This window comes from Thunnus thynnus, chromosome 17 (assembly GCF_963924715.1).
Source record: "Thunnus thynnus chromosome 17, fThuThy2.1, whole genome shotgun sequence".
Classification (NCBI taxonomy): domain Eukaryota; kingdom Metazoa; phylum Chordata; class Actinopteri; order Scombriformes; family Scombridae; genus Thunnus; species Thunnus thynnus.
This window is the reverse complement of record NC_089533.1, coordinates 15,185,668-15,212,396: the sequence shown is the minus strand read 5'-3', so window position 1 is coordinate 15,212,396 and position 26,729 is coordinate 15,185,668. Positions and strand designations below refer to the sequence as shown.

The following is a 26,729-nucleotide window of genomic DNA, read 5'->3' as shown; positions in this document are numbered from 1 at the left end:
ATAAGTGTGCAATAAGTGAAGGAATCTAAATACTTTCTGAATCCACTGTAACTGGATGATTAACCTTGTTCAACTAAATAAGTAATAGCCTTTCTGATATTAATCAATCTCAGGTTATTTTAGAAGTATATGATTATTAAGAGCTTATAAATGATGTTTGTGAATATTCACCTAAAAGCACAAGGTTTTTCTCTCCCTTTAAAACTCCAGATCTTCAGTGTATTAATATGAACAAATTAAAAGTAAAGTTACTTATTGAACTGAACTGATAAAAAAAAAAAAAAAAATTGATAACCATAACATTAAAGTATGAGTTAAAAATATGGTGAACTGGGGCACCCTGGTGGCCTGGAGGTTGAGGTGCTGACCATGAACTGCAAAGTTTCATTCCCTCCTTCTCTCTCTCTCTCTTTCTCCCCTCATTGCCTGCTAAATCTGTACTGTCAACTTATTAATAAAGGCATAAAATGCCTGAAAATGTCCTTCTGAAATCATGGCAATTTGTAAGGGAATAAAAAAATGACATACATGTTGAGAGGCAAACTGAAGAAAATCTTGGAACAACTTAATCTAATATATTATAATGTCATGTTCTCATGCATTAAGAACTGGATCATGTTTAAATCCAAATGCAATGGTGTACGTTGCAGGAGGTGAAATGTTTTTGCTAGTGTGTTTTTGTCTTTTTAAATTGAATTTCCATATTGAACATATAACCAGAGGGAAAAAAAACTGGGGAGACAATGGAAGAACTTGGATGAAGGGAAAGGGATTGTCACATTTAGCTGTTTATATGTTGTTTGACAATATGTAATGTAAAACGACATGCATGTATAATGGGAAAGTTAAAGATTCTTTAAAAAGGGACAATATTTCAATGTATTTCAATGTCAAGGTACTTCAAAACACAGCTGAAAAACATGCCAAAGAATTCAAAAGGTCAAAAAAATCATTTTTGTAAACCTCGAAAACTGTTTTGAGAATTACAGAAAGGGCCGAGAAGGTTGATTTCATGAATTTATTACTTCCCAAACTCAGTCATCCTTAACCTCAATTCCTGTGACTTCAACCCCCCTTGCACACACATTAATCACAGACATAAAAACTTGAGACAAATGCAGCTACAAAAAGTTATTTTCCATGTAACATTTTTTCCACTAACATCACCTTTCCAGTGCCACTGATATGCAGAAACACAACAGTGAGTGTGACGACATGTGTGTGTGTGTGTGTGTGTGTGTGTGTGTGTGTGTGTGTGTGTGTGTGTGTGTGTATGTGTGTGTGTGTGTGTGTGTGTGTGTGTACAAACACAAAGAGGACATGCAGTGAGTCCCCTCAAGACTGCATTTAATGACAGACTACACATTTCCAGTAGAACAGTTGCGGAGAGGTAGCTGTACTGTTTAAAGACCATGTACCTGTTACGTAGCGTACCCCAAAATCTATTAAGGTGTCTGAGCCACAGTGGACGAAAAACATGCTTGTTTGTATCATGCGGTGTAGATATTTACGTTTTAAATTAAAGTGAAATGGTTCCACTTCCTCCTGTGAGATGTTTACACTGGGAGCCTAATAAACATACATTTCAGACAAAAAAAAAAAAGTTCCACAGCAACAATCACCGAATCCACCACTCCTCCGACACAATCTTCGCGGACAGGCGGACAAGCGGCTCCTGAATCTGATGCGGCAAGTTAAAGAGCAGGACTGCAAGGCATCTTTTCCCTTTCCAACCTCACATGTCGATGCTCGCTGCAGCTCATTTTTCACAGACATCGCCGCTGTCCTTCCCCTTCAAAGGCACTGGACTCGTGTGACAAAGGTTGATTGCAACAACCAGCTGTGTCACTCTGTCGCATTGTCACACCAGGTTGCAGAATGAGTATATTCTCCCTCCACATCATTGTGCAGTGTCAGCCAGTTTTCTTACAGCGTGTAAACATGGCAGTGCTCACGGCTCCTTATTTAGGTCCAAACGCAGGCATTGAAGAGTCAGTGGATTTCAATGTGGACCTGTGAACAGATGAGGAGGCTGTCAGGAAACACATTACATCCAAAAATCCAAAATTAAACTTACAGCTGCAACAATTATTAGACTAATTGATCGATTAAACCATTTTGAGTCATTTTTTAAAGAGGAAAAAAACATAAAAATCTCTTGTTCCAGCTTCTTAAATGTGAATATTTTCTGTTTTCTTTAATCTTCTATGATGGCAAACTGAATATATTCAGGTTATGGACTCTTGGTCAGAACAAAACAAGACATCTAAGGTTGCATCTTGGGCTTTGTGAAACAGTAATTGTCATTTTCCCCCATTTTTTGACTAACAGCCGTCAGTTTATGGCTGTGATGTGTGGAGCTGTTGAACCGTGTGGCCTTTTGAGGTGAAACCATTCAACAGAGAATAAATTGGCAACAATTTTGATGATCAATTATTTTTGAGTAGATGAAAACTGAAAACAGGTGAGCTTTTAGCTGAAATATAATCTGGCGAGTAAGCGCTGAAAGTAGTTGAACTGTCAGTTATATTGTAAATAATATAAGCAGTTGAAAATTCAGTTGAAGCACTTGAGATAGTTGAGATCTGTGCACAGTAAATAAAGTGTCAGTGGGTCTGTAAGCAGTGATAATAATCAAAATGTCTAGTTTAAGTGGTTGAGTCACCCTTTGAAGAGCAAAATCAGATGATGCTGAAGCTGAAAGCAGTTGAAGTGGAGGAAAGTAGTTGGACTGTCATTTGGGCATAAATTCATCAATTCAAGAGTTGAATAATTGTTCATTATTTTATCTTTTAAGTTATTTTTCTAGGAAAAAATACCAGCTACTTCTAGTATCTCTATATACATACAATACAATACAACAACACCACAAACCACAACCTTCAAAATGACCATTAAGTTGAATCAACACCTCTCTAAAACAAAAACTGCACAGTGTATCCTAAATAAAGGGAGCAGAGCAGACTGCGTCAGTGTTAGCCAGGTGTAACAAATAATCTGGTAACTGAGTGTAAATCGAGTTAACAGCAGGGCCTTCCCCATCAGCTGTTACAGCAAGGTAACATAACTGGCAGCTTGGCAACGTTTTACTAAAAGAGTTAAGAGAGATGATGGTTTTATAGTTACCTGTAATCTGACATTAAACATCATCGACGCGACAAGGTAGATATAGGGAAATCTGATTCGCAGCCGCCATGCGAGATCAAAAAATATCAACAAAGTCCTCGTCAAGCCTTTGGAAAACACTCCGTAAGTCCGACCAGCGGAGCCCGAAAATCGGAGCACTAAATATGACAAACCCGCCATAAAGGCGAAGTCTGCCCCGGTGGTTTCTAAGGAGACGGTGTCAGTTAGTGCTGAGTGATGTGTGACAGTTCATGTTTCTATCGCTGGCTGACACCGAGCTCCATTTTTACATCGGCTGGATGCGTCTGGCTGCTTGTGTTGGCAAAGCTGCTCCACCCCGACGGCTGCTGCTCTTCCACTGATTCCTGTTATGGTGTTATGGTCATCGGGGGGACTGGTATCGGTGTGACACACGGATGTGGTAAGCTTTATTCTTTGCCCCGAGTTTAGACTCTCAGGAGTTTGTCTTGATTGATAGAACATATTGTACAAATAATATACAAACAAACAAAGCATACTGGGATTTAACAAGATAATATAAACAATAGAAGAATACATAAATAATCAGATAAAACAAAATGATGAGCATACACAATATAAAACAAAAATAGAAGTTTTCATAGCCTTGTTTTTAACATTGCCCTTGGCAATAGTGTTGGTTAAGTTTGAAGACCATTTATTTTTATGTATGTGAAACTTTCACCATTAATAAAACCGAGTGTATGAAGAAAATACAATCTTTGCCCCACTCCATTACCTTATTAAACCAAGGAGACAGCTGTCCATCTTAGAAAATCCAAAACAGACATGCATGCATTAATCGTTCTGAGTCATTTTTTAAGAAACCCCCCCCCCCCCCCCCCCCCCCCCCCCACTAAAATCTCTAGTTCCAGCTTCTTAAATGTGACTGTTTTCTTTAGTTTTCTATTATACTAAACTAAATATCTTCAGGTTATGGACTGTTGCTCAGGACAAAACAAAACATTTGAGGTTGCATCTTGGGTTCTGGGAAACAGTAATTGTCATTTTTCACTATTTTCTGACACCTTTTAGCCCAAGAGACTAATCAATGAATCGAGAAAATAATCGACAGAGTCATCTATAATGACCAAATTGTTTACATTATCAATTAACCTACAGATTGTTCTTTTGGTTCTTTGATTGTGAAAAATGCTAATCACAATTTCCCAGAATTCAAAGTGACAAATGTTTTTTTTCCCCCTGACCAGCAGTCCAATCCCCAAATATTCAATTTACAATTATAACAAACGGAGAAAAGCAAGGTAAATCTTTTCATTTACTGGAACCAGTGAGTGTTTGTGTTGCTTCATCAATTACTATCAAAATTGTTGGCAAATTAAATTTCTGTGTTTATCTTTTATTACATAATTGTCTTTTAGTCTGTCTAGAAGGCTGTTTTCACATTCATCTGCTAAAGTAGGGAAGTTTCTCACCTTGAATCTGAGTTTAAGGGGCTGACCTACGAGCATGATTTGTGACACTGCAACTAGTTTGGAACAAATCATGGTCCCGTATACAACTTACACTAGTGTGATATGAAAACTTGAAGCCTGCAGTGCACATACACTGAGAATGGACTTTACAGTGAAGTAGACATCTTGTGTCCAGCAGTAACACTTTTGAAATGAAACATATTTGCATATTCATAGACACAATTTATTATTCCAAGGAGAGGATTATTATGTCTGGAGATTTCCTCCAGACATGTAATGTCCTAACATGTCTGGAGGGAATCTTTAAAGCCCGTTATGTGGTTATTGGGGACAATACACAGCCTGCAAGGTATCATTCAGGGACGAAATACCTTATTTACAGTGCATAGCGTAATGACGTCATGTCCTCAATTCGTGTCACACTCTAAATAGTCCGTATTAGACGTTATCGTTTTTAACTAACCAAGCTAAAATCTTCTTTTAAACTGCTAACCTCCCGATACATTTTGTCTGATTACATTCTCTGGTTTTAGTAAAGCCGTTGGATTGCTAACTACTTGTTTTGAAGACAATAAGCTCGCCAAAGTGTCTGTGGGCGTATCAACCCACCTAGTGCACCGGATGCACCACCTGGTGGTGGTGGTGACTAGCTTCATTTTTTTTCCTTCCTCAGGGGTGGTGGCCGCTGTTTTGCTTCATAGCTTTCAGATCAGCCCTACGAAAGCATGGGAATGTAGCGAGGGGAATTTCAGTGTAAACTTGTGTTAAAAGTGCTCGATAAGTTACTGTAAGTTTCCCGGACGAGCTGTTCCGCATCTTAGGAGCTCCGCTGTAACGTCGAAGGCCGTTTGAGAGACGCTGTTGGGACATTTCGCCAGCGAGCGACCCCGGACAAAGGAAAAGAGAGTTGTGAGCTAACGTTAGCTGGCTCCCGGGCTAACTTAGCATTCCTCTAGCTGCGGCGCAATGCAGGCCATAAAGTGTGTCGTTGTCGGGGACGGGTGAGTCAACTTAATCGAGCTGACTACTAGTCTGTGACTCACATTTAGTTTTAACTTGACGCCAGAATGACCAAGTGTAACATCAGCTGAATACAGTGTCAACATACAAGCATTTTGCTTAAGATTTTTCCAAACGGGTAAAGTTAGCTATTAAGCTTTAACTTTAACTACCTGTTTATGTCCCATGGGTATAATTTAATTAACTTTAATCTTTTTTATAATAAGAATGATTCGCTATTAATCACTTAAATTAGTTTTAACGCTAACTATGGCATTAACAAAATGGCTAGCATGAAAGTGGTTGGCGTAACTTAGATTGTTTTCCTCACTCTCTGGTAAGTCAGACATCACCGGGCAGCTCACCTATCCCTCCAAACCAGAGTTAAAAATGATATTTGGCAATAGTTGCCCTCCAGCTGAGAAATTGGAAGAGTTAAGTTGCTTGTTTGTGTCAGTTATTGCAGTGGTATTAGCTGCAGCGTAATGCACTGTTGTGTTATACATGCGGCGTGTTTCCAGCCTCTCAAAAGTTAAAAGTAAATCAAAATGCTCGGTTGGCCACAGCTAACGATTGACAGAAGATAAAATAATGAGTTACGAGAATCTTTACAGATGTGTAATGATGTGTGGGAGGTTAAACACACTCATAACTTCTTGTTCTGGGTGTGGTGGATACCGCAGCAGCAGAGTCATTGATGGGCCAATACTTTGTTATTTTCGATTTCCACTAAGGAAATCCTTGTAGCAGATAGGATTTATACACACAATTAGAGCACGTAATGGTTAGAGTCATTGAAAGCATCTGATTTGGGTAATACGCCTCCTCATAGTGATCTCGCAGTTGTGTTTGCATATTTTGTGAACCCAGTCTACACTACATAAGCCTGTTTCCCCAAAGTAAAGGAAGACTATGGTTCATTTAACAGTATTTGGTTTTAAACTAGGAGGCAATCCTGATAATCATTAAATATTTTAAGTCATTTATAAGAGAAAACTCCAGAAAAATCCTCTGGTTAGAGCTTCGCAAATGTGACTATTTGTTAGTTTCTAGGTGTTTTCTAATAGTAAACTGAACATCTTTGGGTTTAGGGTCATTGGTCGCACAAAATAGTGAGTCTGACATAATCTTACGTATGTAAATAGACATTTTTCACTATTTTGACACTTAATATAGAAAACAACAGATTAAATGATAATGAGAATAATGGTTAATTGCAGACCTAGTGTTGACCTGCTAACTAGGTTGCTACTTAAGACTGTAACTCAGTAGTACAAAAGAAAAAAAACTGTCTTTTGGGGTATTTTTTAAAAGTATTTTTTCCTCTCCTTCACTCCTCCAGAGCTGTGGGTAAGACCTGCCTGCTCATCAGCTACACCACCAATGCCTTTCCTGGAGAGTACATCCCCACAGTGTGAGTATCTGAGACTGTAGTCCTCTGTGAATTATTTATTTATTCATGACTAGAAGTCAATCAACTCCAGCAATCCATTATTTGTCTCCACGCTATTTCCAGTCCATCAGTCACAGTATATACAGCAGAAGGTGACATCTTATTCCTCAGTTTTGAGATGTAAATTTGGTTGCTTGCAGAACAGGTTACAAATCAATGCTGTGGACTGTGACTAAGCTTGTAAAACAGCCAGGAAACTAGATATTGCGGGAAGTTAAGAGGAAAGCTTGCTCCATATCTGATTCTAGGCCAGCTGTGGAGACTGTGTCGATGTGTATCACTGTCCCCGTGGCAAGATTTTGGTTCAGCAGAGCCAGATTTAATATGCGATGACTGATTTTCGACCTTGCGAGGCAAAGCAGCACAAAATATAATTAAGAACTAGTTTTACACTTTAAGACTTATATGTTGTTATTTGCCTGCCAGATTTAATAGTAACTCATTCTGACTTTATCGCTTCCATCAGGTTCGACAACTATTCCGCCAATGTTATGGTGGACGGGAAGCCAGTGAATCTGGGCCTTTGGGATACGGCAGGACAAGAAGACTACGACAGACTCCGCCCACTTTCCTACCCACAGACGGTACGGTTTAAACAAAACAAAACAGTCAGACAATGCTGTATTACATGATACCTGTTGTGACTCTCTGTGACATGCGGTATAAGCCTTGAAGTAAATTTTGATGTTGTTGATGTCCTTACATAATCCATCTGGAAAGATTGTGTATGTAGAATGAATAAGGAAGTTAGAGGGAAAGAAAAACACCACACCTTTTGTGCGACATGAACTACTCAAGGAAGTGATTGTTAAAGGCTGTGTGATTGTATTGTTTCTTCTTCTTACCAGGATGTGTTTCTCATCTGCTTTTCGCTTGTGAGTCCGGCCTCGTTTGAAAACGTCCGTGCCAAGGTGAGTGGATGCAGTGAGTGTATGGTTAATAAAAATAAAAAAAAACAGGCTATGAGAGGCATCATGTGTGATTTTTGATAAGCCTTCCAGCATGACTTGGATGTTTTTTAGATTTTCTGGCAGTAATTTTCATTCATATATTCAATTATTGGTTTCTGCTTGGAAAAATCAAAAATGCATTTATTTGCTCAGTAATCATTATGTCATGCTTTACAGCCTCATTATTAAAATGTAAAGATTATTTTTGTCCACGTCAAAGATGAAATCTGTAATGTTGTTTAGGACGTATTGATCAGGTTTTCTGAGTTATATTGGTCTGATTGGCAATGCCAAAACATTATAACTTCAGTACTTTTATCCTCACCTTCAGTGTACTGTAGCTGGTGATTGTGTCATGAAGTGAGATCAGTGGATTAACCAGCCATCTTTGGACATAAATGAGGGTATCTGATGCCATAAAGCTGATCCATTTTTAACTTATGCTGCGCAGCTAACTGGCTCCAAGCACGCCCAGATTGTAAATAGAAAAACAAATAATGTCAGCAGTGTGTTTTCAATAAAGTTACAAGTAATAAACACATGTGAGTGACATGTTAATAGATCAGGTTAATCACTTTGCTTTCCATGGTAAATATATAAAAGATGTAAATCCAGACAGGGTTTAAAACAGGTTTTCTTGTAAGTTCAGGAATAAAGTTGACCATAATAAATTACATTCCCATTTGAACATTAATTGCACTGAATTATTTTCATTCCTGACAGGATTCCCGACACTAATTTGCTCAGTATGGCTAGCATTTACTGTCTTATCCATCACCGAAGCTCAGGGTAACACGAGACCACTTTGTGAATCTTTATAGACTCAATTAGTATGCAGTATCTCCACGCTGTGCATTAGCTCCCAGTAAATTATAAATGCAACATTTCGGTCAGATAATGCTTACTAAGCATCCGGTTATTTTACTACAAGCCTTATGTACACAGTTAGATTATCTGATTTTGTCTGGAGCTATGGTGGCAGAAACAGCCACACTCTTAACTGTTTTGAACTGCATTTCTTATTCACAATAGTTTGTTAATCATCAGACAAATGGAGGATAAATTACAGTGACCCATTTATTTCATATTCTCACTCTGAACTTGATCATGCGGTAAATATTAACCATATCCAATAAGGCATATATATTAATTCCCACACTTATTTTTAGCCATTTATTTTGAGAATTTGGTCCTTGTATTATGTCTACTCTTTTTATTACTTATAATTTTATTGTAGTTGTGTGATCATACTGTACATCTTTTACCTGACTGAATGTTATATCTGCTTTAAGCATATTTCCCCATGAGCATCGACAGCATCTCACCCTCATAGCTGCTTTTTGGTAGCTAAGCTAACATAGTTGGCTTATATTTATAAAATGAAATGTTCGAGATAACACACAAGTTTGGAAGGTTATTCCCGTCTTCTCACTGCTGTGGTCTCTGTGCAGTGGTACCCTGAGGTGAGACACCATTGTCCCAACACTCCCATCATCCTCGTGGGCACCAAGTTGGATCTGAGAGATGACAAGGACACCATGGAGAAGCTGAAGGAGAAGAAACTCTCTCCGATCACCTATCCCCAAGGCCTGGCGATGGCCAAAGAGATTGGTAACACTCGACTGAGTTTTCTCTGACAAGAGTAGATGTCACAATTATTCAAGGAGCATTTTAAAACGTTTAATCGTAAATCTTTCTCTGTACTACTCCCCCAGGTTCCGTCAAGTACCTGGAGTGCTCAGCCCTGACTCAGCGTGGCCTTAAAACTGTGTTCGACGAGGCCATCCGGGCCGTCCTCTGCCCTCCACCTGTAAAGAAGAAGGGGAAGAAGTGCAGCCTCCTCTAAGACTTCCTCCACTGGATCGGTTACAGGGGAACATGACCGCTAGTGGTTAGGGTGGCTAAAAACACAGGAGAAACACACCAGTATACACACGATAACAATGTACTCCAGATTCTTTCCTTCCATACGTGTAGCTACAGCAGTTATACCAACCATTTCCATGAAGAATTTGACATAGGGTCAGATTTAGGAGAAGGGGTTGGAAGATTATAGACCCTAGTTTTTTTCTTAACATCGTATACTGTCTAGACAAGACTATGAAATTATGAAATTCTTGAGGCCTTCTAAACATGGATTGGATTTTTTTTTTTTTTTTTGGAAAATGGACCGTGGAATGTTTTCAATTTGTTCTTCCACTGGTTGTCCTCCTTTTTTGTTTACAGTCTCGGTCGTTTGTTTTTGAGTGGAAGAAATATTGCCAAATACATTCTGCAGACATGCTGTATTTCAGTCGATAAGAAAACCTTTTGTTCTATTGTCTCAAACCCACTACACCTTCAAACTACAGCTGACCATTTGCTGTTGTGTGCTGCTGTTTTGTTCAGCTCCATAATAGATGGCATTTTATTAATTTCATTTCCACTTTGCGAGTGCAGTCACGTGTCATCGCACTGTCAAACAAGGAACTTGAAGTAACCATCTGTGAAGTTCTTTTTTTGCCTCAAATTACTGTTCATGTATCATAATCTCTTTTATCAGTAGTTAGTTTTTTCAATCCTAGCAAACGTGATTTATGTAAAATTCATTCTCATGGATTGAATGACGCCTGAGACATACTGAAAATTCAGACCGGGAAGAGGTCTTCTGACACCAACAGTGCTATTAATCCCTGAAAAATCAAAACGATCCAGTATTTTATGTGTTTGGCTCCCACTGGACCTGTCAGGTTAATGGTATTTTTTTTTTTTTTTTCTTTTCCTCTTTTGCAACATTTCCCTAGAAGTGTCTCAACTGTATAGCCCAGGAGTGCAAAGCTGAAAACTTTATTAGATATCGGATTAGAACTGTTTAGGTGTTTCGGTGGCGGGGAACAAGAGCACCTTTAATGCTCTGTGGGCATTTATCAGAAACCTTTTGTGCAGCACATTTGATTTATTTTTTAATAGCATCACTACTGGCTAAGCAATGTCACTATCACTAAGAAGAGCATTTATGCCTGCTAATAACAGTAACAAAGCTACTGTCGGTTATGGTGTAGTATACAGTGTACTCATCTTTTTGTTATAATCATGTGATTGACTATTTTGTATCTTTCTTCACAGAAGTTACACTTCACTCACTGTATTGTTAAACTAACACTATGAATATCCTTTGTTTATTACCTCTACAGTTAACGCTACCTTAATCTCCCTACAAGCCTAGCTTTTTGTAATTAATGCTGATAGCATGTATGTGCAACATATACTGAAAACTAAGATTAGAATTGCTACAGTTATATTTTTTGCCTATTTACAAAATGTATTTGAACTACTAGATCAGGGGTTAAGTACATGTTGCTCATCTGTATTGTATTCAGACATCAAGCTGTGCTTTAATTCAAGCCAATGTTGTGACTCTTTAGTTTTATGGATAAAAGCTATTGTCACTTTTTGAAAAAGCCAATAAATTCCAATAAAACTGAAACTCTACTCTGCCTCTGTTTGACAACGCAACCTCGTTTTCCCCCTGGATGCAACAGTTGTAATGCTAACACTAAAAATGTTGAAGTCTGACAGTACATGCTTCACTCAGACCGTAATGGAAAATGTTGAAGCATTGAACAAATAAAAATGCTTCAGATTAAATGCTGTTAGACACTGTTGCCAGATTGGGCGGGTAAATAATATGTGTAATATGCTCAACACACACTGACTGATATCACAGAGGAAAAAATGACTAAGTTGATGACAACTAGGCTAAAACTTTTCTCCTTTTCAGATAATTAGTGAATCAGCTATAGAATGTAACCCTAGTAAAATCTTATATCTTTTAATGTAAGTGTGGACTTCTTACATTGAATGTAACTTTAGCTAAAAGACTTGCATTTTTCATTATTGTAACTGGATTTGGATTCACCTAATTACACCAAAAAATAGGTCCAGAGGTATTTGACTACTTGTCAGTCATATCTGGCAATACAGTAATCAATGGAAAGACAAAGTTCACACATCACACAGTTGGGATGGTTGTATCAACAGCGTGATAATTGTCATGAGGGGAAAAAACATTTTACATCATTTTACAAGAAAAATCAAAACCTGACAAGGTCATGTCAACATAATTGACAATTCATAAACCCACAAGGTTTTTATAATATATTTGGCACAGAAACAAAATCTGAAACCTTAAATTAAATTTGTTCATAATCCTCATATTAACAATTTGTCACTATATTTGTGTTTCTAAGGCATTTCTCATCTTCAGTCTCTCACTGGCTTCGACCGGACGCTGATATCAGTCATGGTGTAGTGGTTCAGGAATCAACAAATCGTAACAATGTCCCTGAAGTTGTAGGTATGCTGCAAAGAAAACAAGAGTTACTTCAGTAAATTAAGACTTAAGGCGCAGTCATGTATCAAACTGAAGGATTCTCCAATGACCCAAGATGAGGAAGATGTTAAATTGGTCTGATTCCTTGGTTAATAGAGGTTAAAAATTGCTCATAGAAACAGCTGCTTTGGATTTCTCACAGTAAAACCTCCAAATTAAAAAACAAATTATTATTATTACCTTTCTACCAGCTCTGCACCAACAATGTCATGAATGTGGTATTTCATGTGGAATTTCACTTGCGAGGTTGTTCGCCGCTCCTCCAGCTCTGCCTTTAAGACTTCGCTATATTTGGACTTCTTCACCATGCCGAGCACAGCTTTACGACCTAACAGGAGAAAGTGGTGGGATGGTCAGAAACAAACAATCCGCCCAATTAACAAGATACTGTCAATAACCCGGGGGAATGACAGACATTTAGATGAGACTCTCTCCAGCTGTCTGGTGATCTGAACACCCACCTTGTATGAAGTACTTGGTGAATTTGCCAGAGTTGGGAATGGAGAGCCACCAGCTGCCTGCGTCCCTCACAGTCAACACCCCTGACTTCACCAGCTGCCTAGTTGGTCAGAAAATAAAGGAAGTGCTGATCTTTGAAAATGACAAGTTTAAGATCTCAAACCTAAGTATTTACACACAATGTAAAAGTACAACAAAAAAAAAACTCAAAACAAGAAACTTAAAGCAATTTTTAAATACTTAAAATATAAAAAACCCTGAAAAGGTTAAACTTGAGTCCACTGTGGGTGTGAAATCTTTCAAACGATTGATTTTAGAAGTAAACTCCAGTGTTTGCGACAGTATTTCACAAAGCAAGACTCAAAAAAACCCAAAACAAAACATGATGAGGTTTTTTTTCCATACGTTATCTCAGAGTCTGTGAAGAGGAATTCTTTAAGCATCTTGTCTTTGCTGAAGCTCAGATCCGTGCAAGGCGACAACACTTTCTCTAAGAACTTCTCCACTGTCCCTTGTGTCACTCTGCCCTCCTCTCCTGCCAACACTTTGGCCTTGTAGTCCGAGGCGAAAACCAGCCCGAAAGCTTCTGCATCAAAGCCGAGCTGGAACATCAGAAGTTCTCCTTGTTCACGTAGTTTATTCTGTGAACCATAAGGACGAGACAAGGTTGTATTTTCACATTTAAATCAAAGGAAAAATTAAAACATGTTGGGCCACAAAAATGCACCTTACCACTTCCTTGTCCACCATGGTCTTGTCATCGTGTATGCTGTACAGTTGGTGCTTGAGTACAATTTGAGGTAAGGTGTCATTGAAGATCTTTCGGGGGAACAGGGTCATGATGTACTCCATTGTGGATCTGATGTCAGTCGGTCCTTTTAAAGTGAAGAAATGGATACAAAGTGAATTTTACATCCTATAGTAAGTTTTTAACAAAACTGTAATTAGCTACGAATTTAGCAGCAACACCTACCTTCACCATCACTGACAGCTCCAAACTTCTGAGGGCCATTTCTTATTTTCTTTACCATGAAAGTTTCTGAAATCAGAGCCCGTTTCCTGTTCATACCTGGAGGACAAATGTATGGCAAAGAAATCACGAACCCTGTGACCCGACACCACTGAAATCCCCACACCCCATTTTTTAGATGTTTTAATTCAGTAGCTAATCAGAAAAGTCGTTGTTATACTGTGAATCACACCCTCTTGCTCTGTAAACATACAAAGTAATGGACAGTTTGGGTTTTGCTAGACAGTTTTCTATTCAGGGTGTCGTGACCAAATTTGTATACGTCAACAATACCCGGCAGAAACCTAACTCCTCTTAGATACTAGCGATTTATAGCTATAAGGAAAACGCAGGCTGTCTTCACATTTTGACTTTAATTTCTCCTTAAATCATCCATGATTTTGACGGGACACACAATTTGCCACGACGCTCCGATTCAAACATTTGGCTTTGTCATTCCTGTCAACCGGCACAAATTAAGTGTAAGCCGAACTAATGCGGCTAGCTAACTGTCACTTGGTCTGTACAATGAAAATACCAACACATATCTGATATGTTAAATCAGTTAAAACCCTTACCTGGATAGCTATTAATAACAGAAATACTAGTATTCACATTGCTTTGGTCTCATTCAACACCACACACTGCTCACAGCTTCAACGGCTCCAATAGACAACTTTAAGAGTCGTCTTCTTCTTCTTTGGAGCGTAATGGCGGCTGTCGCCCTTCAGGTTGCTTTACCGCCTCCTTCTGCTTTTAGTCCTCCTCAATGTCCAGTTGTTCTGTCGCGGCGACCACTGAGCAGATTGGATGGAGACATTATGGAAGTGTTTGTTTAATGTCTGTAAAATTTTATTATTATAGACATTAAATGGTTAGGATTTAATCGCTTCTCCACTCTCCAGTGCAGAAGGTGGCGATATTACGCTTGGTGCCAACCGCCGTTAAACATCAAGAAGAAGAAGAAGAAGAAGAAGAAGCGGAAGAAGTAGCGTTGTTTTGAATTAGCATTTGATACTAGCTACCAGCTAGAAAAACAAACACACTGTTTTTTACCATTGTTATACTCACTTGCCATTTTTGTGTCAATTGGGTAAAATGCTGCACGTTATGATTTTTGACTCGAAGTCGTGTTTATTGTCGTGACTGACTGGGCATTGACACAAGCTTAGCTGATTTTGTTGTGTATCCTCACTGAGGTATGTTATGTTAAATCAAACACGTTTCTTACTTGTACGAACATGTCTGTTCTCTGTTATATAAACAGTTACTCATCCAAAACATTTTATTCAGAGTTTAAGAGGGTTTTCGAATATAGCCTAGTTATTTGATATGTCTTGCTTTGAAAATGTGTGTTTCCTTGTATTTGCAGTAAATCACTTTTAGCAAAATTAAATTAACTTTAATGGAAACTTTTATGCATGCAAATACTCATATACAGTATAAATATCTACATTTAAACATGCGTACATATATGTATGCATATCTTATTCACATATACATTATATACAATTATTTACACAGACAGGACACGAGAGGTGATGTGTTCAATTGTGTTGCACTCTAAATTCAGTAAGAAAAATAAATATAACTTTATTGATCTGGCATATGTGTCTAATGTCTGCAGATAGCAGTATTAGCAGTGTTAGCAGCTTGAAATACAGTTATTGCACATGTAGCAGCAATACAAAAGGTTTGTAATGCCTCTCCTGACAATACCGGTGATGATGAGGCAGAGCTTTTTTTTTTTCGTTTTCCTGCAGGAGAATAATACTGATGAGTGTTCAGTAATCATAACTCATCAGTATTTGATTTGATAATGATTTATTACTCTTTTCCCCAATAGGTAGCAATGGACCACCACAGATCCTACAATCCCAGCTCCAGTTACCACAACCAGTCAGCATACAAGAGAAAGAGAGATGACGCTGAAAGAAATCACTATGGAAATAAATACTTCAGACCAAACCACCACCACCAACACCACCATCAGTCTGGACCACCCTCTAGGCAAAACCCAATCAGCTCTCAGGCTTTGAGCACCAGAAGGGAGCTGTATGAAAAAGACTTTCCTGTGTACAAACAGCCTGTGGAAGTGGGATGCTTTTCCCTCGACTCTGAGCGAAGATTCTTCAATGACAGCAGGCAGATGAGATACTATGTGGAACCTGACAGAAATCCTAATTTTGACCTGAGGGATGGATACAAGGATCGCTTTATAAAGAGAGACGACAGTGTGAAGGAGAAGCTGGACCACATCCTGCGGTGGATCTTGGCCAACAGATCAAAGCTCACGTCAAGGACGACCATGGCCTCATCATGGTAAGTGTCATTGTTAGTTTCTTGTTTCAGTACTTTTTTTCCTATGCAGTGGTATAGGTCCAGGTCATCACATAGGGCCAACCCAGACAGATACTCACTTGTGATCTATAGTTTCTAATCCAACCACCTCCTACCAGAACTGTGTTTCCTGTTGGACGTGTATTCTTTGATCAACCTCTGCTCTTCCCAGTGCTTTAGATCTTGACTTTGTGACATGGCGTGGTCATCTGACCAAGCTGCTGACCACTCCCTACGAGACACGGGAGGGCTGGTTGCTGGCGGTCACCAGGTTCGGGGGAACGCTTTACATCAGCGAAGTTGAAACAGAAGCTGCTCGAAGGGAACGAGACAACCGCACTGAAAGGCATGAAGAGATGATGTATTGGGGATACAAGTTTGAGCAGTATGCATGCACAGGTATGCTGTTTGATTTGTTTTCTTTCATACCTTAGTCATTAACCACCTATAGTTTCAGAGGAAGATGAGCAATGCGTGCAAGGGGCCTATGTAGGGGGGAGGGTGCAGTGTGTGTGCTACCCCCTGATTGGGCGGTGAGTGCATCTAAATTTTCTCAGGACGCTGAGGTGGAGCCTCAAGGGGGTAAACCAATAGCAAGGCCCATTAGAGGGCTCCACCGGTTACATCCAGGTAACTGCTACATACCCTCTCATAATTTTGACTGTTACAAAATTTTGACAGAATTTTGACTTACATACAGTGAAATAAAAAATGCATTTTCTTAACTCTAATCCTGTGTCCAAATGTTATCTATTGGCCAAATATATGTAAAAAAAAAAAAAAAAAAAAAAAAAAAAATCACCCTTACATCAAAAGCCCTTCCCCTTCTCAGTATTTTTTGAACTTGCAGTATCATGTGTCAGTGGTCTGTGTTTGGATGTCAGGTGGCAAAAGTTTTGTTTACATTTTCCAAAGAACATGGTTTAGATTTAATTTATTGATTTCTCCCTCGACCTCCGCTTCCTAATCTAACAGTGCAGAGACCAACACTGCTCCAATCAAATCTGAAGAATTTAATTTTAATTCCTCTGATAATTATACCGCACCCAGAAATCCAGCTCTTTCATTTCACTGTGAAGATACAGTATAACTTTTGACTTAGTATCTGATAATTTTGACTCAATATGAGTACATGAGTCCAAACTTTTAAAGTGTTTTATTTGGCTTACATACATACCATGTCAGTCTGTCCTGTGATGACATTTGACACACAAACCCAAATCATACAAAGCACACTCTGTGATAAGTAGATGTTTGAAAGACTTTGTCCATCCCTGTAGATAACGTCCAGAGTTCACCTGACCCGAGCGGAGTGGTTAACACTAATGAGGCCTTCTGCACTGTGGTGCAAACTCGGCTGGCAGATCACAAACTTCTGTTCTCTGGTGAAGTGGACTGCCGGGATAAAGATCCCAACGCTCCAGCTCCTCCTGCCTGCTATGTTGAGCTGAAGACCTCTGCAGAGATCTGTACCCCCAAACAGCGCAGCAACCTCCACAGGTAACATGTTTGATGAAACAGTAACTCTTCACATAATAAACCTTTTCATATCATGTTTGCATGTTTGTTATTGGTTTTACCTGCTCTCAACTGTTTCTAAGTAAATTTTGTTGGGTGGTCCTCAGGTTCAAACTGCTGAAGTGGTGGGCACAGTCTTTCCTCCCTGGAGTCCCTCGTGTTGTAGCAGGTTTCCGGGATCATGACGGAGTGGTCGTCTCTGTGGAGACTTTTCACATCTCCAAGATTTCACATCTCATCAAGGTACAATGTGATGAATGACTGTTCATTAAAAACTTGGGAAATCTATTTTGACAATTTCTGCAGATAAAAGTAATTTGACATAAGTAAGTCTAAGCTCACATGATTAATTCAAAATATTTTCTGTCTCCTATATTCCTTTTGGACAGAATGAATACAACTGCTGGAAACCGACAGTCTGTATGAACTTCTGCTGTGATTTCTTGTCTTTTGTGAAACGTGTTGCTACTGAGGACAATCCTGGGTGAGTTGCAATGACACACACCTAATTCATTTTTAAGTAAATTGTTAAATGCAGTGTATTTGCAGCCCTCTATGTTGTTAATGAATCATTATTGTTTCCCTTCCAGTATGGTGTATCTGTTCTCTTGGGAGCCCCACAGAGATGTGACCTACTCAGTTCACAGAGACTCCCAGTATTCCTTCCTGCCACACTGGTATGTGGAGGAGATGACCAGTAGTCAAGACTCACACCGTCAGTCCTGAGTTACAACTGATATGTGGTCAACTGGAACTGTTGATAGATTACTATGAACCTCCAATGGAAGGTTCTTTACCAAATTTTTTTTAATTTAATGTCACTGATTATATACTACTCCATGATCTTCTTGTTCATCTTTTACAAGCGAACCATGTTTGTTTTTTCCACCTGGCATGTGGTGATTTTAAATAAAACAGTAATTTTAGAATGATGTCAATGTTGTTTATAAACCTTTATTATGTTTTGGTTATAACAATAATTTAAATCCCCCAAAAAACAGAAGTAGTTTATTTAAACAAAATTTTAAAAGTCTGTATATTTAAAAAAAAAAAACAAAAAAAAAACATGTGGTGTAAATAAACAAAGATGATTTCAAGTAGGCATTGCATCAGCAGTTACAGATTATTTTCATGTAAACTGTTAAGACAAAACATTGCAGCAATGTCACGTCCATTTTGAGAAATAAGACAAGTGGTTATTGCAAGAAAGATTAGTGGTGAAGTCTAGTAATATTTGTCCAAAGGTTTCATCTTTGTCTTTGCTGTTTTATAATTAACAGCAATGCATTCACTAGATTTGAGCTCTTTATTAGCCCTTAAAATATCTTATTTGGTTCTCTTGCTTCACCTTATACTGCAATGTTAATCTTCCTACTTTTTCCACACACCTTCTATCATCAGATTTAGCCTTTGTCTTTCATGGTAGTCTCAACTTCCTGCCTTACAGTACATTTATCATTAAACTTTTCTGTTTTTGTTTCATAAACACAGATGCCCACATCTAAACGTGTTACCAGTTTCTAACTTTTCAATCACTAATAAGAAGAAACTTCAAGCTAATTTTTACTTCCAAAACTTCAAATATAGATTCCTTTGGAGTTATGAATTTAAAAAGGAACATTACACCTTATAGTTCATGTTGTAGTGGGCACACAGTCCACTGATATGTACATATACGCCGAATCTCAGCAAGTGCGTGAATCAGCTGACAGGTCTGAAACCAAACTCATGTCACAATTTAGCGAACTTAAAGTGGACCTATTATGCTCATTTCCAGCTCTATTTTTATTCTGGGACTCAATTAGAGTAGCTTTGCATGATTCACAGTTCAGAAATTTCTTATTTATCTTATACTGGCCCTTTATGCAGCCCCTCAGTTCAGCCTCTGTCTCTTAACAGGCAGTCTTAGCTCCTGTCTCTTTAAGGCCCCCTTCCCAATGATCCCACTCTGTTCTGATTGGCCAGCTTTCCAGAAGACAGAATAATGCCATTATGTTAGTGGAGCAGAGCAGTGAACTTGTGTGGTGTGCGTGGAACAGATGACTATATAAAGAAATCCATCACAAGCCGACGTCGGCTCCGGCTGAAAGTAGAAAAAACTGTTGGAAACCAAGCATTCAGAGCAGTCTGAAGCCGGTGCTTTATGCTCACAGGGATTACTTCTACATATGAAAAAGAGCTCAAAGCTGGTAAAGGTGTAATTTCTAGTTTTCAGTATATTGACAACATTGACTCCTCACTACTTCCTACTAGGCTTCACCACGGGCACTGATTGATATCATGAACAGTCAAAAGGCTTTGATCTCATAGATGTTTCAAAGTAATGCTGAGAAAAACACCTAAAACTCACACATTAATAGATTTAACAACCAGTTTAACAGCAACAAAACAAGTACATCAACTTTCAAATGGTTTAAAGATGAAGGCAGCAGAAACTTCCATTCACCAAATCAGAGAGACAGAAAAAAGCACTGGCAAACAAATACTGCAAGCCCTGACTACTTCACACTACTGAGAGGACATAGACATCAATAATGGAACAAACCTGCATGACAAAATGTTCATACTGACTGATACAATCTTGAAGACTGTTGGCAGATAATTCAGTGCACCATGTGTTTGTGGAAATCATCACCAACAGTCATCACAACACCGATCAGTTCATAGTACAGTATTTTCTTTGTTTAATTTGGAGGCACTTACTGCAATATTTGTACACATATACCTTATTCTCAATGTAAGATTAAGTACTCCTACTCACTTATATTAAAGTCATTTTAACATATTATGATATTAATGTCATTGAGTGTCATAACATCTTAAGTTGACACATTTTAAAAAACCCCAACATTTATCCATATCATTTCATGAGATTTCTATCTTGCAGAGCATCAAGTTTAGTTAATTCCACAGTTAAAACGTGTGTGAGGAATAATCTAGATCAAGGCAATACTTTTTTTTAAAGAAGTCAGGGTATGTAAGTACCCTACTGGTCATCATTTGCAGCAGACGTCTGATGTTAAAAAAATATTGTGGTGATGTTTCTATCAACTGGTTTTAAATCTTAGCTGATCTTATAATCTTTTTTTTATGAATCTCTCTTAACCAAAGTGCAACTGAAAGCACTTTCAGACTCATTTTGCCTTCAGTCTGATTCAGAACTTTGTAAAATTTGTGCCACTTCAGCTCTGCATTCAACAAACTACTCAGAGCAGAAGAATTTATGAATACAGCAGACAGGCAAAATGAGGGGATAAATTAGCTCCTTTAAAGATCACTTAGAACCATGTCAAGAAATCTACCATTGGAGAAAATCAGTCTGCACAAATGGAACCACTTAAAGGTTAGGAAAGAGGGGGTATTCCAAGTATTATACCCCCCTCTGGTTATGATTCTTGTTTTGGGGCGAGTGTGGGAATCTGTAGCTGTAAGGGCACCAATCCCACCTCCTATTACAACGCTGACTGAAATGATTCCTGGTATTAACATATCATTTGGAAGGCATTGATAAAATACCTACTGACACTGTGTAAATGTGCAGCCTGGTTCGCTGGTGTGCACGCGCCACGCTGTACCCAAGCAGGTGTGCGTTCACTGCTTTAGTTTCCTGTTCAGGCCCATGACTTTGAAGGTAGCAGCAGTGATCTTCTCATACACAACGAACATGAGGGCAGCTGTCAGCACCGTCTGTAGCAGCTTGGCCTCCAGGCCTTTGTACAATCCAAGAACACCATGCCTCCTGTGATAAAGACAACGCATGTGAATTAATGACCAGCTATCTTAACATCCAGGAACAAAATGGGAATAAAAATCTGCCCCGGAGTTTTGATTCACACCCAAAACCCACCTAGAAATACACCACCACCCATACAACAAAGTATTAGTATAAGATTAGAATTCAAACCGGGCAGTATGGCAGCAAAAACAGCACCAAACTTAATTTTAGTGGCTTTTTCTTCCTACATTCAATCCTTATATAACAAAGTTTTGTAAGGTCTGACCTGATCACACAAACAAAATAATTTGGTTAGTTAGTACATTATCATTTCTGATGAAAAACTGAGCTAACCAACTGAGATTAGCTTATTCCTGTTGGCTTCTGCCTATAGCTTCAAGCTGCAGAACCTTGACGGGTGTTTTCACTGGACACTGGACATTTCAAAGCATTAGAATTTTTCTGTTTCTGGAGAATCTTTTCCCTGAAATTTTCAGCTCCTCTTTTACATATTTTTTTTGTTAGTCGTGTAAAACGAGTCAGCAACAGTCAAGTGAATGTAATTGTGTGCATCTTAGAAGCTGCACCCACCTGATTCTATCCATGAGCAGGGAGAAAATGTTTGAGAGGCTTCCCATCACACCGCCCTTGCCATCACCTTTGTACTGGCCGAACTGATGAGAAAGCATAAAATTTATGATCATTCACTCATTGTGAATGCCATTAAAGAACTGACATTATCACGAGATCTCAAAGATATACAGTCCCACACTAACATCTGCATGTTCAACAATAAACTAATTACAGGCTTCATTAGGGTTTCATGTTCAGTTCCTGAGGTTCCCAGGAGAACACCATCTTCTTACTAAATAATAGAAAAAATACAAATTGTCTACTCTTCCATAATTGAATACTTTTGCATAGAAAAACCTAAACGAGAAGAAGTTCTTTCACAAAAGTTTAAATCTAGTAATAATGTCTTATTCTTCTATTGCAATAAACAAATATTTGAATATAAAGCAAAAAGTTACCAATCTAGTTAAACTACCTTTACTACACTCATTACTACATATATTATGATTTTCAATAATGTTTGAGACCTCTTGGAAAGGTAAATAAAAGGGTGAATTTACATATAATAAGGTATTTACCCTGAGGATTGCCTGAACTGTCTGCAGTGGATAAGTTGCTGTGGTAGCAACGGCCTTGGCAATGGCTCCAATGAGAAAGATCTCTGCTGAGGATATCTGTCGAAGGACAAGGATTAAAAATGTTTATTACATCATTCTCTGTGATAATAATACTATAAACACAATTGGTTTTCCTCCATGTTGGGATGTTGAGCATGTTTTCCCCTGCCATGGAAGAAAGCTTGTTTTCATTTAATAAGTAAACTGAAGCTAGCTCATGTTAAAAAATGATCAGTAAACCTGGTCAAAAAGAAAGCAAAGCTTCTAAACACCACTGTGCTTCATGTGTCGTCTTACCTTCCTCCCTCCTTTACCGGCCTTCCTCTTCATGGCCTCATAGAACATGAACTGTACGGCCGGGTTGAGGACGAGGATGAGAGAGGGCAGAGTGCTGTTCCACAGAGTTCCTACCCCCTCGTTGGCTATGATCTGCGAGAACGCATCTAAGAGGGAAAGCCCAAAACACAGAAGGGTATCACAATTGCACAGAAACAACAACAACAAAAAAAACACACAACAACAAAACTACAATACAGCAACACATGTACACGCACCAAATATGCCCTTGTACTGGGTCTGCTGGAGGTCTTCGTTTCTGAACTTTGCCCCCTGCATCTTCAGTCGAGTGTTGACCACCCACATGGGAGTGGTCAGGATCACGTTCACTGCCCCTGAATCAACAACACATAGTTAGCACCTTTCATTCTTATGCCCTTCAGTCAAAACCTTTAAATCTTGACTGTTTCCATCAAGTTATTAGTCATGATTAGTTTTATTGAATATGTGGTCACCTGATATGATCCCTATGAGCAGGTCTTTGGCAAGTCTGGACTTCTGTGGGCCAGATGCCGTCATCCTCTTCAGCGTGTTGAAGGTGTAGAAGTAGACAAAGTTGGAGCAGCAGAGGCTTGAGATGACTGGAAACCAGCCTCTGTACAAAGACTGCCTGGGGGGATAGTGTTCAGTTATTCATCCACATCATCAGCCTAAGTAGTTGACTGTATTTATCAAAATGGCTTTTATTGATCATAAATGTCAAATTACAACTGAAAATGGGATTTTGATGAAGTGGTCCTATGGGTGATAACAGTGTTGCCACCACAGAAAAGTGTTCAAATCGAATTGAGGGGATTGGATTTAATGATGACATAACAAGTAGGGCTGCAAAAAACGGTTATGTCCATTATCAATTAATCTGCTGAGTATTTTCTCAATTCATCGATCGATTGATTGATTACCTAAAACCTAAAAGTTAACACATTCAGAAGTGTTGTTTTATTAGACCAAAAGCATCAGATAGTCCCATTTGACAGTGAAATTTTGGCATTTTTGCTGGAAAAATTATATTTTCATTGTCAAAATATTTGCCAATTAATTTTTGATCAATTGTTTCAGCTCTAAAAACAAGCCATAACTTGGTATAATTTAACCCAGCAGGCTTTGTGATAGCACAGGACAAAACTATACTTACAGGCCCTCTTCCTGTGCTATCTCAGCCAGGATGACGGGGGTGGATTTTGACTTTCGATTCTCATCCACTGTGAAAAAACAAACAAACACAAAATGAGTTCATGGAGTATAGGAGGAGTATTACAGAGCCTGTGAAAATAGTTGTATAATGTCCTCTGTGGCTCTGGAGGGAGCTTTCTAAAGTCTGAAAAAATAACCTTGGTGATGTCATCAGGGTTATCTCAGCTTGGGCTTGAGACTTTTTTTTTACCAGAAATTCTGCGTTATAAACTGGGGGCATGGAGTTCAAAGAATGACAAACAATGGTGTCTCTCTGTGTTCTCTTGGGGGTTTTAAAAGTCCCCCAACTTCATGGAAGTGCAATACTACATAGCTTGACTACTTTTTGTGGTGCATTTAAAGTCAATTCAAACTGAGGTTATCTTCAGTTTCATTGAAAGTTCAAAATAAGTCCTCCAACTCACCCTGCAGTCTGCTTTTGGCTGTGTCCAAAGGAAAGAAGACTGTCATTGCAGTCACACTGCCCTAAAAACAACGCATAGTTAAGTTATTGACTGATACTGACAACTTTAATTTACAAAACAACATAAGTCTCAGGCTCCTTCTTCAATGCCAAGACAACAACAGGCACACCTACATACTTAATATAAAATCATGATATCTCCTCTTATCGCACTTTATCTCTGCTCACCGTTGCACCAGCCACAGCATGAACCAGCGTCTCGTAAGACAGAAGGCCGACAGCTGAGCCACCGTGGTCGGACATCTCTGCAGCCTCGCTCCCTGTCAGGACCAGACACCGGAAAGAAAGAAAGTAGCTGACTGAGGAGCGACTCGACAGAAAACAGTGGTCTGTCTGGTTTTTCTTGCTGCGGAACTGGTTGGAGAATTAGACACTCACAGCCACAACTCCATTTGGCTTTTCTACACAGAAGACAGCCGAGAACAGAGAGCGGTGTAGCAAGAAAACTGTCGGCTAAATGTTTCCTCCTCCAATTTTTTCCTAGGATGGCGAAGTCATAACCCGCCCTACTCTGCCTCTGATTGGCTAGTAATCGTTGCCATCGTTGGTTGGGTTGGTTAGGTTTAGGCATGAGGAGTAAGATTGGTTATAAGAATATAAGGGTAAGCCAATCAGAGGCAGAGTAGGGTGGGTTGTGACTTCTCCATCCTAGGAAAAAAAAATTCTCCCATTCGTTCATTGGGTGACAGCTTCTTCTTCGTGATGTTTTTTGGCAGTTGGCAAACAACGAAAGGGCGCGTCACCGTTACCAATTGGTATGGAGTGTGTATCGTGACTCAAGGATATCAGATAATTAATTAATAGTTAAAGATTCCAGACATGTTTTTAGATTTATATGAAATACGCTACTTTGAATAATAATATGTGTCCGATGTGGTTTTTCCACAAAAAAAGGTTCAATTATCTTGTTAAAACCCTTAAAATTACATCTCCTTCTCTCACATTAAAAATTCCAGATTTTAATAATGATAAATTACACTAAAACACACACACACACACACACACACACACACACACACACACACACATTGCATTCCGCTTCTTTTTCTTCTTCTTCTGTTACTGTTTGAGTGGAGGGGGAGCAGTAGATTGGCATTAAAAACATTATAAATAAATAATAAATTAACTTTGGGAGCACTGTTGAAACATAATAACAGAGTGCGAAACGACAACATCTAAAGATCACTTTTTTGTTTATTTCATTTTACTGTATTAACAATCTGTATTATTGTATACATTAACTGTATTATCATATCATGAATGTAGGCTCTATTTAAAAAAGCAGATAAAATAAAACAATAATATGAAAAAATATGCCCTCATCCATGGGTAGAGTGTGGCATAAAATCCAATTCCAGGCACTCAAAACAAAAAAGCCTTTATAATAATAAATAATAACACATACTAATACATTAAGAACACACATGAAATCCATTTTTTCCAAAAATGAACCTCCACGGCCTTGTTTTTTCACATATCTACTGTAACTGCTCTGTTTTCAGTTTTATTTAAGGTTTTTCTGAATATTTACATGCATTGTATCAAACATCACCCACACCACCCAAAAACAGGAAACAAATCAAACATACAAGCCAAAAATAAATGAAAAGACAGCCTTGAAATATTCATATTTTTTACAGAATAAGGAGAGATACAGTCCTTTCTGCATTTTGAGTCCATGTCAACTCGTTCATTTGAACTCAACAAAAGAGACTTTTCTACCATGTGACTTTTAGATGAGTATTTGGCATTTTATGGAGGAAAAATGACTATTTGTCTTTGATAATCTGATATTTGTCTTTAATATTATTCTCCAGTGGTGGTATCCAGATTCTTCAGTAAAAATTGTAAAACCACAATGTAAAAATCAGTCACAAATAAAAATCTTTTATTCAAAATTTTACTTTAGTATTATCAGGAAAATGTACAGTGTAAACTTTAAGAATTTGATGTAAATGTACTCAATAGTCAGTGTGTTATATTATTATGTGTAATAGATTATTGATGCAACATGTAAGTAGCATTTTCATGTTGTAGCTCTGTAGGTGAACCTGATTTGAACTGTTGTATATCCTGTTGGATATTACTGAAGATCACATTTTATAAGATAATAATGTTCTGTGTGTAAAATATTAAGCTTGTGTGGTCTGT

The 26,729-nt window shown here is 38.5% G+C and overlaps 5 protein-coding genes across 5 annotated transcripts; 2 read left to right on the top strand and 3 right to left on the bottom strand.

Moving 5' to 3' along the window:
- Window positions 1-1,004: 1,004 nt before the first annotated feature.
- Window positions 1,005-3,524, bottom strand: LOC137167988 (small integral membrane protein 10-like protein 3). The gene is made up of 2 exons (XM_067570379.1): window positions 3,127-3,524; window positions 1,005-2,013 (listed from the first exon to the last, which is right to left on the bottom strand). The coding sequence occupies exons 1-2, from the start codon at window positions 3,304-3,306 to the stop codon at window positions 1,993-1,995; spliced, it is 201 nt and encodes a 66-aa protein (XP_067426480.1). The 5' UTR covers window positions 3,307-3,524; the 3' UTR covers window positions 1,005-1,992.
- Window positions 3,525-5,055: 1,531 nt separating this feature from the next.
- Window positions 5,056-11,448, top strand: LOC137168445 (ras-related C3 botulinum toxin substrate 1-like). The gene is made up of 6 exons (XM_067571026.1): window positions 5,056-5,581; window positions 6,922-6,993; window positions 7,499-7,616; window positions 7,881-7,943; window positions 9,434-9,593; window positions 9,698-11,448. The coding sequence occupies exons 1-6, from the start codon at window positions 5,547-5,549 to the stop codon at window positions 9,826-9,828; spliced, it is 579 nt and encodes a 192-aa protein (XP_067427127.1). The 5' UTR covers window positions 5,056-5,546; the 3' UTR covers window positions 9,829-11,448.
- A 528-nt stretch (window positions 11,449-11,976) lies between these two features.
- stk19 (serine/threonine kinase 19) lies at window positions 11,977-14,632 on the bottom strand. The gene is made up of 7 exons (XM_067571025.1): window positions 14,401-14,632; window positions 13,787-13,882; window positions 13,546-13,688; window positions 13,219-13,454; window positions 12,816-12,913; window positions 12,535-12,682; window positions 11,977-12,323 (listed from the first exon to the last, which is right to left on the bottom strand). The coding sequence occupies exons 2-7, from the start codon at window positions 13,878-13,880 to the stop codon at window positions 12,278-12,280; spliced, it is 765 nt and encodes a 254-aa protein (XP_067427126.1). The 5' UTR covers window positions 13,881-13,882; window positions 14,401-14,632; the 3' UTR covers window positions 11,977-12,277.
- A 165-nt stretch (window positions 14,633-14,797) lies between these two features.
- On the top strand, window positions 14,798-18,609 carry dxo (decapping exoribonuclease). The gene is made up of 7 exons (XM_067571023.1): window positions 14,798-15,021; window positions 15,669-16,144; window positions 16,335-16,561; window positions 17,443-17,662; window positions 17,788-17,923; window positions 18,070-18,164; window positions 18,271-18,609. The coding sequence occupies exons 2-7, from the start codon at window positions 15,675-15,677 to the stop codon at window positions 18,404-18,406; spliced, it is 1,284 nt and encodes a 427-aa protein (XP_067427124.1). The 5' UTR covers window positions 14,798-15,021; window positions 15,669-15,674; the 3' UTR covers window positions 18,407-18,609.
- A 1,763-nt stretch (window positions 18,610-20,372) lies between these two features.
- Window positions 20,373-25,051, bottom strand: slc25a17l (solute carrier family 25 member 17-like). Its single transcript, XM_067571024.1, has 9 exons — window positions 24,747-25,051; window positions 24,520-24,580; window positions 24,057-24,123; window positions 23,377-23,531; window positions 23,140-23,256; window positions 22,883-23,028; window positions 22,547-22,642; window positions 21,987-22,069; window positions 20,373-21,419 (listed from the first exon to the last, which is right to left on the bottom strand). The coding sequence occupies exons 1-9, from the start codon at window positions 24,819-24,821 to the stop codon at window positions 21,272-21,274; spliced, it is 948 nt and encodes a 315-aa protein (XP_067427125.1). The 5' UTR covers window positions 24,822-25,051; the 3' UTR covers window positions 20,373-21,271.
- Between the last annotated feature and the right edge of the window lie 1,678 nt (window positions 25,052-26,729).

Bases quoted from the DNA above. Each gene is read 5' to 3' on its own strand.
- LOC137167988 (XM_067570379.1), bottom strand. From the start codon at position 3,306: ATGGCGGGTTTGTCATATTTAGTGCTCCGATTTTCGGGCTCCGCTGGT. The intron at 2,014-3,126 runs GTAACTATAAAA...ATCTGTTCACAG, and splicing joins TGTTTAATGTCAGATTACAG to GTCCACATTGAAATCCACTG.
- LOC137168445 (XM_067571026.1), top strand. From the start codon at position 5,547: ATGCAGGCCATAAAGTGTGTCGTTGTCGGGGACGG. The intron at 5,582-6,921 runs GTGAGTCAACTT...TCACTCCTCCAG, and splicing joins TGTGTCGTTGTCGGGGACGG to AGCTGTGGGTAAGACCTGCC. The intron at 9,594-9,697 runs GTAACACTCGAC...CTACTCCCCCAG, and splicing joins GGCGATGGCCAAAGAGATTG to GTTCCGTCAAGTACCTGGAG.
- stk19 (XM_067571025.1), bottom strand. From the start codon at position 13,880: ATGAACAGGAAACGGGCTCTGATTTCAGAAACTTTCATGGTAAAGAAA. The intron at 13,689-13,786 runs GTAGGTGTTGCT...TCACTTTAAAAG, and splicing joins AGCTGTCAGTGATGGTGAAG to GACCGACTGACATCAGATCC. The intron at 13,455-13,545 runs GTAAGGTGCATT...TATGGTTCACAG, and splicing joins CCATGGTGGACAAGGAAGTG to AATAAACTACGTGAACAAGG.
- dxo (XM_067571023.1), top strand. From the start codon at position 15,675: ATGGACCACCACAGATCCTACAATCCCAGCTCCAGTTACCACAACCAG. The intron at 17,663-17,787 runs GTAACATGTTTG...GGTGGTCCTCAG, and splicing joins CAGCGCAGCAACCTCCACAG to GTTCAAACTGCTGAAGTGGT. The intron at 17,924-18,069 runs GTACAATGTGAT...CCTTTTGGACAG, and splicing joins AGATTTCACATCTCATCAAG to AATGAATACAACTGCTGGAA.
- slc25a17l (XM_067571024.1), bottom strand. From the start codon at position 24,821: ATGTCCGACCACGGTGGCTCAGCTGTCGGCCTTCTGTCTTACGAGACG. The intron at 23,029-23,139 runs GTGCGTGTACAT...TTTCCCTCTTAG, and splicing joins CCAGTACAAGGGCATATTTG to ATGCGTTCTCGCAGATCATA. The intron at 22,070-22,546 runs GTAAATACCTTA...CTTTCTCATCAG, and splicing joins CAGTTCAGGCAATCCTCAGG to TTCGGCCAGTACAAAGGTGA.